General features: G+C 45.5%; 1 protein-coding gene across 2 annotated transcripts in view; it reads left to right on the top strand.

Moving 5' to 3' along the window:
- Positions 1–9,782, top strand: part of LOC118399009 (CUB and sushi domain-containing protein 3-like) — a 908,305-nt gene extending 898,523 nt beyond the window's left edge. For both annotated transcript variants that reach the window (XM_052472732.1, XM_052472731.1), the window contains exons 65-70: positions 442–507; positions 2,253–2,411; positions 4,609–4,721; positions 5,299–5,386; positions 5,549–5,684; positions 8,203–9,782. In XM_052472732.1, coding sequence (XP_052328692.1) covers positions 442–507; positions 2,253–2,411; positions 4,609–4,721; positions 5,299–5,386; positions 5,549–5,684; positions 8,203–8,362 — 722 coding nt within the window. In that variant the 3' untranslated portion in view covers positions 8,363–9,782. The remainder of the gene's footprint in view (positions 1–441; positions 508–2,252; positions 2,412–4,608; positions 4,722–5,298; positions 5,387–5,548; positions 5,685–8,202) is intronic.
- The last annotated feature ends 1,981 nt before the right edge of the window (positions 9,783–11,763 follow it).

Genomic DNA, 11,763 nt, shown 5'->3' with positions numbered 1-11,763 from the left:
CATGCTTATTTCTGGGTTTCTCACTTCATCTTGTTTCTTCTTACCAGATACCTTTTATACTTTTATTACCAAAAACATAATGAGAGGAAAGCTTTGCAAGTAAGCCTGTCATTGTACTATGTAGACTTCGCTGTATCCTGTGAACATCCGTAGGACAAATCAACTGTGATTTTCTATCATTTGTACAAGATGTCATGCTTGACCTTTACATTCCAGGACACACCATATGCATTTATTATCCAGATTAACCACATCCAGACATTTAGAAATTCCACATACAGAACTCTAAATGGAACTGACAATAGAACTCATAATTCAACCCCAAGGAGTTAAATTGCATTATCTCTTGATGTGTGTTGCTGATGTACCTCAATACATGATTAGAAGTCCCCACATGGGGAAGTTGATGTGACATAATGGGACTAATGCTGTTTCCTATAGCTGGGTCCAAACTCTCGGAGAAGCCCATCAAGCCAGTGGTAGGGACACCCAGTCCCAAGCTGAACGGTGAGTGCCTGACTGAAGTGTCATCACCACACACACACACACACACACACACACCATTACAGCAACGTCAAAAAGAGCAGTGTTCTGATTACAAAATACTACTCTGATGCCGGTACTGTAAAGTGCAGCTAGCAATCACAACAGAATGAATATGAACAGCTTCATCTGGCCTCGCAGAGGGCGAGGGCTTCGCTAATAGCACCTCAGAAGGACTGGTGTCCTTAATTCAATCTTGAGTGCCCCTCTTGAGGGACTAGAAGTTAATGAAGAGTGGAAAGAGTAAGTCTGACGGTAAAACGTCCCAGCAGCACAGGCCTGACAGGCCTCTCTCTCGTTCTCTCTCTCTTTGTCTTATACTCTCTCTCTCTCTCTCACGGAGTAATCTGTGGTGTAGTGATATAGCAGTCCAACCATCCCAAAGTTTCCACTGCCTTCAAAACAAGTTTAACACTTATCAACTTGGAGAGGGACTAAGTTTTTTAAAAGCTTGGAGGTAATTTACTAAGTTTGACATACTCTGAGTATCACGTTTTAGGGGAAACCCAGATGCAGACAGTGTCGAAGTAACAACAGTTTATTACTAGAACAGGGGGCAGGCAAAACGACAGGTAGGCAGAGGTCAGGAATCCAGATCAGATTCAAAAGGTACAGAACGGCCGGCAGGCTCAGGGTCAGGGCAGGCAGAGGTCAGGAATCCAGATCAGATTCAAAAGGTACAGAACGGCCGGCAGGCTCAGGGTCAGGGCAGGCAGAGGTCAGGAATCCAGATCAGATTCAAAAGGTACAGAACGGCCGGCAGGCTCAGGGTCAGGGCAGGCAGAGGTCAGGAATCCAGATCAGATTCAAAAGGTACAGAACGGCCGGCAGGCTCAGGGTCAGGGCAGGCAGAGGTCAGGAATCCAGATCAGATTCAAAAGGTACAGAACGGCCGGCAGGCTCAGGGTCAGGGCAGGCAGAGGTCAGGAATCCAGATCAGATTCAAAAGGTACAGAACGGCCGGCAGGCTCAGGGTCAGGGCAGGCAGAGGTCAGGAATCCAGATCAGATTCAAAAGTTACAGGACGGCAGGCAGGCTCAGGGTCAGGGCGGGTAGGCTCAGGGCAGGTAGGCTCAGGGTCAGGGCGGGTAGGCTCAGGGTCAGGGCAGGCAGAGGTCAATAATCCAGGGTGGTGTGACAAGGTAAAGGACGGCAGGCAGGCTCAGGGCAGGCAGAATGGTCAAAACCGGGAAAAGTAGATAACAGGAACTAGAAACAGACAGGAGCAAGGAGGAAAACGCTGGTAGGCTTGATGGACAAAACAGAGAACAGACAGACAGAGAACACAGGTATAAAAATGGGAATAATGGTGGAAGACTGGCAACACCTGGAGGGGGGTGGAAACAAGCACAAAGTGAAACAGATCAGGGTGTGACACTGAGGGTGAAAGGTCCCAGGGCCCTGTGTCTGTGAACACTAGTAGTATTTGATCAATCATGATGAATCCTATACACTTACAAACAGTGGAATATAAAGTGACAGTATGACTTAACCAAGGTCCTATTTTTCTGTTTTCCTCTTATTTCTTAAAATATTTGTTCAGTTTTATTGAAGGAATGGAAATGAAAAGGGAAGACAGTGCGAAGACCGGTGGGGCCAGGATTCGATCCCACGCAGGCAACGGGATGGCATGTGGACTTAACCGCTTGAACAACCTCAGGCATAACCAAGGCCCTCTAATAATCAATATTGTCTATGCTCTGTTTCAGTTCCTGATGACGTCTTTGCTCCTAACTATATATGGAAGGGTTCATACAACTACAAGGGAAGAAAACAACCAATGACTCTGAGTATCACGAGCTTTAACACCACCACGGGAAGGGTTAACGTCTCCTTGACCAATAGCAACATGGAACTGCTGCTTTCGGGTACGACATTTGCATTTTACGCTATATTACACAGAGAGGACACGCTAGGGAAGGTCCCTAGCCACTCCTTGAACACACACACACACACACACACACAGATTCACACACACACATAGCATGTAATCGTGTCGTCACTGGAGTAAAATGGAGCCGGCGTTTCAGATGCAGAGTTTCTCTCCCACAATATGCATGTGACTAGAAACGAGTGTTACTAAACATAGCTGACATCGTTTGATTGGTCGGGCCTTAATGTCAGACGGTATCCATTTAGGACTGTATCTACTTGGTGGGAAATTAAATGATGTTGTTTATTTGCCTGTGTGGAGGACATTTGCTAATATTTGAAATGGGCATTTATGGTCTGTCTGATCTGAGAACATGTTTTGTGTTGAGGTGTTGTGATTTTGCAATGTGCTGTAATTGATTTGAAAGCTATGACTCATTTATTTCATATTCATTTTTGGGGGGTGTTTTCGCATCGCCCCTTAATATAATATTTATTCTGTCCCTTAATGTACCTTCATTAGTGGAGCCTAATGGATGTGTAAAACTACCCCCCCCACATTTCTCTTAAATGAAATATTAATCTGATCTGACAAATCTTTCACGGATTTACCATAACTATCTGGAGAGAAAAGTCCCCTTCTCCTCTTTCCCTCTCACTCCTTTCCTCTCACTCCTTCTCCTCTTTCCCTTCACTCCTTTCCTCGCACTCCTTCCCCTCACTCCTTCTCCTCTTCCTCCCTCACTCCTTCCCCCCTGACTCCTTTCCCCATCACTCCTTCCCTCGAACTCCTTCCCCCCTGACTCCTTCCCCTCTCTCTTTCCCCCTCACTCCTTCCCCCTCACTCCTTTCCCCCTGACTCCTTCCCCTCTCTTCTTCTCCCCTCACTCCTTCCCCCTTCACTCCTTCCCCCTCTCTTCTTCTCCCCTCACTCCTTCCCCCTCTCTTCTTCTACCCTCACTCCTTCCCCCTCACCCCTTCCCCCTCACCCCTTCCCCCCTCACTCCTCACTCCTTCACTCCTTCCCCCTCTCTTCTTCTCCCCTCACTCCTTCCCCCTCACTCTTCCCCCCTTTCTTCTTCCCCTCATTTACTTGTACCCTCACTCCTTCCCTCTCACACCTTCCCCCTTCACTCCTCCCCCCTCTCTTCTTCTCCCCTCACTCCTTCCCCCCTCACTCCTTCCCCCTCTCTTCTTCTACCCTCACTCCTTCCCCCTCACCCCTTCACCCTTCCCCCACCTTCCCCCTTCACCCTCTCTTCTTCTCCCCTCACTCCTTCCCCCTCACCCCTTCCCCCTTCACTCCTTCCCCCTCTCTTCTTCTCCCCTCACTCCTTCCCCTCTTCTTCCCCCTCCCCCCTCTTCTTCCCCCTCACTCCTTCCCTCTCTTCTCCCCCTCACTCCTTCCCCCTCACTCCTTTCCCCATCACTCCTTCTCCCCTCACTTCTTCCCCCTCACTCTTTGCCATCTCACTCCTTCCCCCTCACTCCTACTCCCTCGTTTCTCCACAGCTGCCTTTAACCTAGCTGACATGTGATTTACATCATCAAATAAATCTTCTTAATTTAAATTGGACTTTGAATTGCCCAGCAGCCGTTGCAAATTATGACACAGAAAGTTGAATGCAGCGCTACTCACTCACTGAGAAGAAATGTGTCTTGGAGATTTAGAAAGTAGAAAGATCACAAAGTAATCATACCGCTGAGGCATGGGAGGAGACCATTTTGTGTTTTTAATAACAGAGGGCCATTAGCTTATTTCACATTTAGAGAGGCCAGGCAGTGGATTGAGCATGTTAATTGAATGTGTGTTATTACTACCACTGTGTACATCAGTCTGTTTGGAGCGACAGCGCAGGGACGGGGCCTCTGATAGGCCTTAATATGGTGCTCTCTTTCTATGCCTTCGGTTGTGGGAGGCTGTTAGCAATAGAAAGTACGGTTGATGAGTGAGTGGTCTACTACAGTAAATTGCTCCATGGTTGAAGAAGATAACGCTCAGTGTTTATATCACCTCTTTTCATTTTCCACACAGACACATACAGACCAAGAGCGAGATAAGAGAGGGAGACCATCATCATTGGGTCATTATCTGTGATTGTGTCCCCTGAGTACCACAAGTTACAGTATATCAGTGTTGTGCCTTGGCCTCACATCACCCCTCCGGTCCTCCTGTGCTGTGTTGTGCTGCAGGTGTCTATAAGAGCCAGGAAGCACGGTTGATGCTGCTCATGTACCATGTGAAAACGTCCACTCACACCACGCTGGGCAAGGTCAAGGAGGAGACGTGGTCCATGGACGGTTTTGTAAGTTTACCGTTTCGTACTTACAGGAGGGGTTTGTGGAAATGAAACATTTACATGTTTGTCGTTTAGTAGCGCTTTCATCCAGAATGATTTATAGATATCTTGCTACTCATTAGACGTGGCGTATTAATGTTGAAATGGCATCTGGGAACCCAATGTAAATCAATGAGGGCGCTCTGCTGAAAAACGACAGTCCCACTTCTTGCTCAATCCAGCCGTGCACCGGGTCACCCAAACGGGTTACCAGGTGTTATTTCATGTTTATTACAAAATGGACTCAAATGCTCTCCTTGTTTTGTATTTAGTAAAAATGCAATTCTGAAAATATGGATTTCTCCTTTAGAATTCTACCCCATGGTGAAAAGTACCAAAAGGACTTGACTGACTGACAGACTGACTGACTGACTGACTACCTGACTGACTACCTGACTGATTGACTGACTGATTGACAGACTGACTGACTGATTGACTGACTGACTGACTACCTGACTGACTGACTGACTGACTGATTGATTGACAGACTGACTGATTGACTCACTGACTGACTGATCATGTCTGTCTCCCTGTATTCTCCTAGGTGTCTGCAGAACCTGACGGTGCCACCTATGTCTTTCAAGGATTCATACAGGGTAAAGACTACGGTCAGTTTGGACTGCAGAGGCTAGGTAAACATCACCACATATCCACTGTGATTTTATATCAACTTTCTCACTGTCAACAATATTGTGTCATTTCAAAACATAGAAATAAAAAGTGTATGTCAGAAATATTTGATATAGACTAAAAGGTTACTGTGAGAATATTCATGTTGTTCCTCTCCCACACAGGTCTGAACATGTCAGAGAGTAATAACTCCTCCAATCCACCTCATGGTACAAACAGTAGCTCTGTGGCCATAGCAATCCTTGTGCCTTTTTTCGCCCTGATATTTGCAGGCTTCGGGTTTTATCTTTATAAACAGAGGTAAGTGTACCTACCTACCAGCTATTATTACCTACCTACCACCAGCTATTATTACCGACCTACCACCAGCTATTATTACCAACCTACCACCAGCTAGTATTACCGATCTACCACCAGCTAGTATTACCGATCTACCACCAGCTATTATTACCGACCCGACCTACCACCAGCTAGTATTACCAACCTACCACCAGCTATTATTACTGACCTACCACCAGCTATTATTACCGATCTACCACCAGCTATTATTACCGACCGACCTAACACCAGCGAGTATTACCGACCTACCACCAGCTAGTATTACCGACCTACCACCAGCTAGTATTACCGACCTACCACCAGCTAGTATTACCTACCTACCACCAACTAGTATTACCTACCTACCACCAGCTAGTATTACCGACCTACCACCAGCTAGTATTACCTACCTACCTACCAGCTAGTATTACCTACCTACCACCAGCTATTATTACCGACCTAGCACCAGCTATTATTACCTACCTACCTACCAGCTATTATTACCGACCTACCACCAGCTATTATTACCGACCTAGCACCAGCTAGTATTACCGACCTACCACCAGCTAGTATTACCTACCTACCTACCAGCTATTATTACCTACCTACCTACCAGCTATTATTACCGACCTACCACCAGCTATTATTACCGACCTAGCACCAGCTAGTATTACCGACCTACCACCAGCTAGTATTACCTACCTACCTACCAGCTATTATTACCGACCTACCACCAGCTATTATTACCGACCTAGCACCAGCTAGTATTACCGACCTACCACCAGCTATTATTACCTACCTACCACCAGCTATTATTACCGACCTACCACCAGCTAGTATTACCAACCTACCACCAGCTAGTATTACCTATCTACCACCAGCTATTATTACCGACCCGACCTACCACCAGCTAGTATTACCGACCCGACCTACCACCAGCTAGTATTACCTACCTACCACCAGCTATTATTACTGACCTACCACCAGCTATTATTACCGACCTACCACCAGCTAGTATTACCGACCTACCACCAGCTATTATTACTGACCTACCACCAGCTATTATTACCGATCTACCACCAGCTATTATTACCTACCTAACACCAGCGAGTATTACCGACCTACCACCAGCTAGTATTACCGACCTACCACCAGCTAGTATTACCGACCTACCACCAGCTAGTATTACCTACCTACCACCAACTAGTATTACCTACCTACCACCAGCTAGTATTACTGACCTACCACCAGCTATTATTACCGATCTACCACCAGCTATTATTACCCGACCTACCACCAGCTAGTATTACCGACCTACCACCAGCTAGTATTACCGACCCGACCTACCACCAGCTAGTATTACCGACCCGACCTACCACCAGCTAGTATTACCTACCTACCACCAGCTATTATTACTGACCTACCACCAGCTATTATTACTGACCTACCACCAGCTATTATTACCGACCTACCACCAGCTAGTATTACCTACCTACCTACCTACCAGCTATTATTACCGACCCGACCTACCACCAGCTAGTATTACCTACCTACCAGCTATTATTACCGACCTACCACCAGCTAGTATTACCGACCTACCACCAGCTAGTATTACCTACCTACCTACCAGCTATTATTACCGACCCGACCTACCACCAGCTAGTATTACCTACCTACCACCAGCTAGTATTACCGACCTACCACCAGCTAGTATTACCTACCTACCTACCAGCTATTATTACCGACCCGACCTACCACCAGCTATTATTACCGACCTACCACCAGCTATTATTACCTACCTACCACCAGCTATTATTACCGACCTACCACCAGCTATTATTACCGACCTACCACCAGCTATTATTACCGACCGACCTAACACCAGCTATTATTACCGACCTACCACCAGCTAGTATTACCTACCTACCTACCAGCTATTATTACCGACCTACCACCAGCTAGTATTACCTACCTACCACCAGCTAGTATTACCTACCTACCTACCAGCTATTATTACCTACCTACCACCAGCTATTATTACCTACCTACCACCAGCTAGTATTACCTACCTACCTACCAGCTATTATTACCGACCTACCTACCACCAGCTAGTATTACCTACCTACCACCAGCTAGTATTACCTACCTACCACCAGCTAGTATTACCTACCTACCAGCAGCTAGTATTACCTACCTACCACCAGCTAGTATTACCTACCTACCACCAGCTAGTATTACCTACCTACCACCAGCTAGTATTACCTACCTACCACCAGCTAGTATTACCTACACAGTATACTGTGCTACTGTGTCAGGAGCTACAGCATTTGTGTTACCTACTGGTTGTTGTTATTCACATATAGGACCATGAACCATTCCTGTGTTCCTCCACAGGACTGCCCCTTAAACGCAATACATATTCTTAGAAAAGCTACATGTTGACTTCATACTGACTTCGTCTCTTCCACTGAGTCTGAACAATGTGTTGTTCCTTCTCTAGGACTACTCCTAAAGCCCAGTACACAGGCTGCTCCGTCCACGAGAACAACAACGGCCAGGCGGCCTTCGAGAACCCCATGTACAACACCAGCGCCAAGTCGGTGGAAGGCAAAGCTGTCCGGTTCGATCCTAACCTGAACACAGTCTGCACAATGGTATAATGAAGTCCGCTTGGCGACTGCATCGTTTTTTTCTTATTTTTGTATCGGGGTAAAAAAAAAGAACAGGAAAATGCTTTTGCGAAACGAGCGGATTTAATTGAGATTTAGACTGGCGATAAGAGATGGAAAACAGTCCAGTCTAGGTGTGTTGGCCATGGTGGAGACAGAGGTAGAAGAAACAAATCCTCTGGTACTTAAAGCACACTCTTCAGGAACTTTGACTGGTCATGTGTGTCGAGAAGGACACCTATTGGAGACTGAACTGAGAACTGAGAAACATAAAAACCCAAATCTTCACAGTGGTCGACAAGTGACTTGGAGTTCTGACGTTACCTTATTATATTGCACTCTGCGAGTGTTTCTTCTTCACAGTCGACTGGGTCTTTTTTATCAATTGAAAAGGATCTGTAAATCTTCTTCTTGCATATATGAGAAGCATTCACCACCTATATTTTTGTGCTATATATTATCACGTGGGAGGGGCCAATGGCAGTGAGATTATATGAAGCGTTTATAGAAAAGAGAAGAAGAAAATAAAATATTTCAAAAATAATTCTGTTCACAACAACAAAAAAACACAGAAGTATTTTGGGGTTAATTTTTAAAGTGTTAAATCGTTTTTTAAAACAACGGTTTTGACCGTAACTCCCTCTCCTCTAGCTTCAGTCCCACGTTCTGTGTTTTTTCCCAACTGAGCCAATCAGAAGTGTTTGAAGTACTGATGTTAACTGTGAGGTGTGGATAGAAGGGGTTTTCTGGATTATTTAACTCTTATTTGCCATTTTGGATCATGACCCAAAGATTTGAACTTTCCAGACAACATTTTCATTTGGACTTTTCATTATATTGCACTTCTTTTGTTAAGATTTTCTTTTGTTTCAATAGTTGTTGCTCTATTCGTTGATGTATCCAAGTGGGTCATTTTTACACAGTGCCTACCAAACACCATGTGAATCAGGTCTGCTGCTCTTTCCTCTTCTCCTCATCCCCCCTGTTCCTGTCTTTCACTTTTCTAATCTACGGCCTCAATCCCTCTCTCTCTTCACCTCACATGACTTTATGTGTTGCTGAACACTTAACACTGACACACCACAGCTCCATTCCACTCATTAGGTGCCGTGTTCTTTTTAGCCTTCAATCTATTTTGCCACTTAGTTTCTCCTATAAAATTTACTGCAATAAAGAATCCATACAATTCTAGGATTGGACTGTAAAATTGAACTACTATTTGCAGTACAGTACAACTGGGTACTCCTATATTAAATGCATTGAAAATATATAACAAAAAAAATAGAAAAAATGTGATTTAAAAAAGTGTTTTATAAAGAAATATATTTTTATGAACAAATTATTTGTAAAATGTATGAATCTATTATGTACATTTTCAATGCAATGTAAGATTAAAAAAGGCAAATTGCTTTTGTAAAGTGTTGTCTCTTTCTTAACTGCTATTTGTTTAGTTTAGATTAGTTATATATAGATATATATTTAAGTGATAATGCCCTCGAAGCCGTTGTTTGGAGGATATATTGGCATGGGTGTTGTTAACCGTGACAATATATCCTCTAAACACCAGCTTCACTTTTTATACAACGGTTTACCAACATACTCAAATAATGACAGTGGATTGCGCAGTCCGATGGAACGCAGTAAATAGGCATTTTAACGACAAATAAAATGTTATTGGTCAAGTACACATTTTTAGCTGATGTTATTCCAGTGCATAGATTTAGCTGGTGGTAACTTGTGGAATAGACATGGCTGGAATATGTTTTTTCTATCATTTCCCTCTGGTTACAGTTAGCCTTTGCATGGATTGGCTTCCATGATGAATATAGCCAGTTAACCAACACAATCCAAACAATCCCTCAACACAGACAGAGATCCAGAAATAGCCTTAAGCCACTGAACAAATATCTGTTGCACTAATTCTCCTTCCAATGGAGTCATTATGGCCTTGTTTGTTTGACCACACTGTCATTGTAGGCTGTATGAAAAAAAAAACAGGAATCCCTGCTGGGTATAATAGATACGTTCTTTCCTTTGCCACCGCCTAAAAGAGGGTCAGTGCTACCTGGCATCCTTGGGATGTCCCTACCCCTAAACCCTAGTCATAAACCTTACCATAAACCCTGTTAAATTTCAACTTCAATGGGGGTAGGGACGTCCCAAGGATTCCAGATAGCACAGAGCCCCTAATGAGGTAGCATGGCCGTCAGTAATACAATGTAACAGTGAGCTCTGCCCATGACAGCTGGGATTCCCACTCACTTTCTTTCTCGCTCTGTCTCTCTCATTAGTGACCAATTTCTTTCTCTTCCCTCATTACTGAGCCAATACTAGACGGCTGGGCGGGTGGGCTGATTTTCTATACAGTATACCCACACAAGAATAGGCATGTCGAACAGTGACAGTTGAATGGAGGGCTTATCTATCCATGTAGAGCATTCTAGTGTTACTATCACATTAAAGGTAAGACCCAGATGCAGACGACGTTGAAGTAACAACAGTTTATTAATCAAACAGGGGCAGGCAAAAGATGGTCAAGGGCAGGCAGAGGTCAGTAATCCAGAAAGATGGGGCAAAGGCACAGGACGGCAGGCAGGGTCAGGGTCAGGGCAGGCTGAATGCTCAACACTGGGGAAACAGGAACAATCGAGAGATAGGAGCAGAGGGAAAAACACTGGTAGGCTTGACGAATCCCCTCTCCCTCCGCCGTTCCCGTAGTCGCCCATTGATCTTGATGGTCAAGGCGATGAGGGAATCGAGATCTATCTGTAATTCCCGGGCTACAAGCTCGTCCTTGACCTCATCCGAGATTCCGTGTAGGAACATGTCGACCAGCGCTTCCGGGTTCCAGGCACTCCAAGCTGCCAACGTCCGGAAATCCACCGCATGGTCTGCCACACTGCCGGAGTCCTACCTAAGCTGGAGTAGCTTTCGGGCAACCTCACTCCCGGAGAATGGGGCATCAAAAACCTTTACTTCTCCCATGAACTCCTCCAGACTGACGCATACGGCCGGCTGTTGCTTCCATACGGCTGTAGCCCGGGCGAGCGCCCTCCTGGACTTCAGCGTGATGAGGTACGCTATCTTCGAGCGGTCCGAGGGGAAGGAGGAGGGCTGCAGCTCGATGATGAGAGAACACTGAGCTAGAAATGCCCGACAGGTGCCCGGCTCTTAATTGAAGCGTTCCGGGGGAGGTAAGCGGGGCTCACGGGAAGGCGGAGTGACCGGTGAGGCGGCACTGCTAACAGCTGAGTTACTGAGTGGCTGTGAGGTTATTGTTGTAGCAGGCTGCCTCCCAGACAACCTACGGAATTGCTTCAGCAAGATGTCCAAACGCCCGGTCATGGCATTCAGCCAAGATGTGGACCCCCTCCATAAGGCCACGAAGCAAT

Source organism: Oncorhynchus keta, chromosome 20, assembly GCF_023373465.1.
Source record: "Oncorhynchus keta strain PuntledgeMale-10-30-2019 chromosome 20, Oket_V2, whole genome shotgun sequence".
Lineage (NCBI taxonomy): Eukaryota > Metazoa > Chordata > Actinopteri > Salmoniformes > Salmonidae > Oncorhynchus > Oncorhynchus keta.
This window is presented reverse-complemented; position numbering and strand designations above follow the sequence as displayed.